At 28.8% G+C, this 1,818-nt stretch overlaps 1 protein-coding gene across 1 annotated transcript; it reads left to right on the top strand.

Moving 5' to 3' along the window:
* Window positions 1-683: 683 nt before the first annotated feature.
* LOC147616748 (uncharacterized) lies at window positions 684-1,540 on the top strand. Its single transcript, XM_086777138.1, has 4 exons — window positions 684-745; window positions 856-936; window positions 1,043-1,096; window positions 1,217-1,540. Exons 1-4 carry the CDS (start codon window positions 686-688, stop codon window positions 1,487-1,489), a joined length of 468 nt encoding a protein of 155 aa, XP_086633264.1. The 5' UTR covers window positions 684-685; the 3' UTR covers window positions 1,490-1,540.
* Window positions 1,541-1,818: the final 278 nt, after the last annotated feature.

Here is a 1,818-nt window from a genome sequence, read left to right as displayed (position 1 = left end):
TTGAGTTTCGACCAATTAATCTTGAAAGAGGACTCAATGCTACATTTAATAACTCGACCGATATTTTTGTATTGCTCTTTGAACCATGAAAGGTAGACACAAGGAACTTTTGGTGGTTCCCTATATAGTGAACTTTACCATATATAGGAAATTATGAGAGATTTCTTGGTTATGTTAATGGAAATTTCCTATATATATCTAGACAATTGTATTTCCCATTTACTCAATCCTCTATATGTAGGAAATATGGGCTTATATCTAGGTAATTCAATTTCATATATAGGCAATATGGGCCAGTATCTAGGTAATTAAATTTTCTATATAGAGAGTATGAGCCAATATCTAGATAATTCAATTTACTATATACACAATATGGGCCAATATCTAGGTAATTCAATTTTCTATATAGAGAACGAATAAGAAATATAGGCTATTATCTAGATAATTCAATTTCCTATATACACAATATGGGCCAATATCTAGGTAATTCAATTTTCTATATAGAGAATGAATAAGAAATATAGGCTATTATCTAGATAATACAATTTCCTATATAGAGAATGGATTGCATATGTGGAGAATTGAACCACAAATGAGTAAATGATTATTTAAAAAAATTAGTTATTTTTATATGTGATAAGTTGTCAATATTTCTTCTAATACTTTGTTGTACTTGTAGGATCCAATGTTGAATTTGGCTAAGTATACGAATGAGGTTTCAAGAAAAAGTCAAAGAAAGAGAAAGGTAATGCAAAACTTACAAAAGTTCTCTACTATCTCTTTGTACTCCTATTTTTTTCTCTTTCTCTTTTTACTTTTGTGATTATTAATGCTAGTTTTTAGCTTGTTCCAAAGGTAAGTGAGAAGATGAAAACTCACTTGGAAAAAAGAAGTCACCAAAAGGGTGAAAATATTATACCAACAACCATTTTAAAGGTATTGTTAGATAGATGTATAATGTTATGATTCTCCTATTTTTAACGTAATGGATTTGATTTTTCTATTTTTAACGTGATGGGTTTGATTTTGTTATTTCAAATAGGATTTAGAACACATTGGAAAATCAAATGTAGAGGCATCATGTGAACCTTTACAAGTAAGTGATATTATATTAGAGAAATTTATCATTGATAAGTTTATTATTTTGAATCTTTTTATTTAGGTAAATTCATTATGCTTTAAAATTTTATATATTTTATTATCATCATGAATGTAGGTGAGCCACATTTCAGAGAAGGATATGGAGACAATCTTATTAAAGTACATGAGAGTGCATACAATCCAAGACATGTACTTTTCTCTCAAGAGTACATATGTCAATTTAAAGAAGGAGAATATTAGTTTCAAAAACTACTCAAAGGATACGAAAAGGCCTGGGAGTGACATTATGATTCGTGACATTGTGCATTGGCTTATTGCCAATAAGAAAGTCAAATTCAATGCACAATCCACACCTATTAGTTTAGAAGATGTAGACATAATCCCATGACATTTAGATAATCTTGAAGTACTATTTATTTTGAACATGATGTACGTTGACTACTTTTGGCCCTCTTTTTAAATATGCAAGACTTTTTTGCTTAATCTTTGATAAATAAAGAGATTTATATTTTATAATGCTTTATAGAAATACTTAATCTATTATGTTGTAAGTAGTATATTAGCACGATTCATAGAACTATCTAGAGGATAAGCTACTAAGCATTCTCTATATAGAGATACAATGGATTCACTATATAATTTCCTAGATACAAATAAGGATATCTAGGAAAAGTGCAAACTAGGGAAAATGTAACAGTTTCCTAGATAGGCTACCTA

The sequence above is a fragment of the Cibotium barometz genome, chromosome 38 (genome assembly GCF_041138505.1).
Source record: "Cibotium barometz isolate CiBa-2024 chromosome 38, ASM4113850v1, whole genome shotgun sequence".
Lineage (NCBI taxonomy): Eukaryota > Viridiplantae > Streptophyta > Polypodiopsida > Cyatheales > Cibotiaceae > Cibotium > Cibotium barometz.
Note: the sequence above shows the minus strand (reverse complement) of the source record. Positions and strands in the feature narration are given on the sequence as shown.

Excerpts from the sequence above, each read along its gene's own strand:
- LOC147616748 (XM_086777138.1), top strand. The coding sequence starts at position 686 with ATGTTGAATTTGGCTAAGTATACGAATGAGGTTTCAAGAAAAAGTCAA. Across the intron at positions 746-855 it reads AAAGTCAAAGAAAGAGAAAG|GTAAGTGAGAAGATGAAAAC; the intron begins GTAATGCAAAAC and ends CTTGTTCCAAAG. Across the intron at positions 1,097-1,216 it reads CATCATGTGAACCTTTACAA|GTGAGCCACATTTCAGAGAA; the intron begins GTAAGTGATATT and ends TCATGAATGTAG.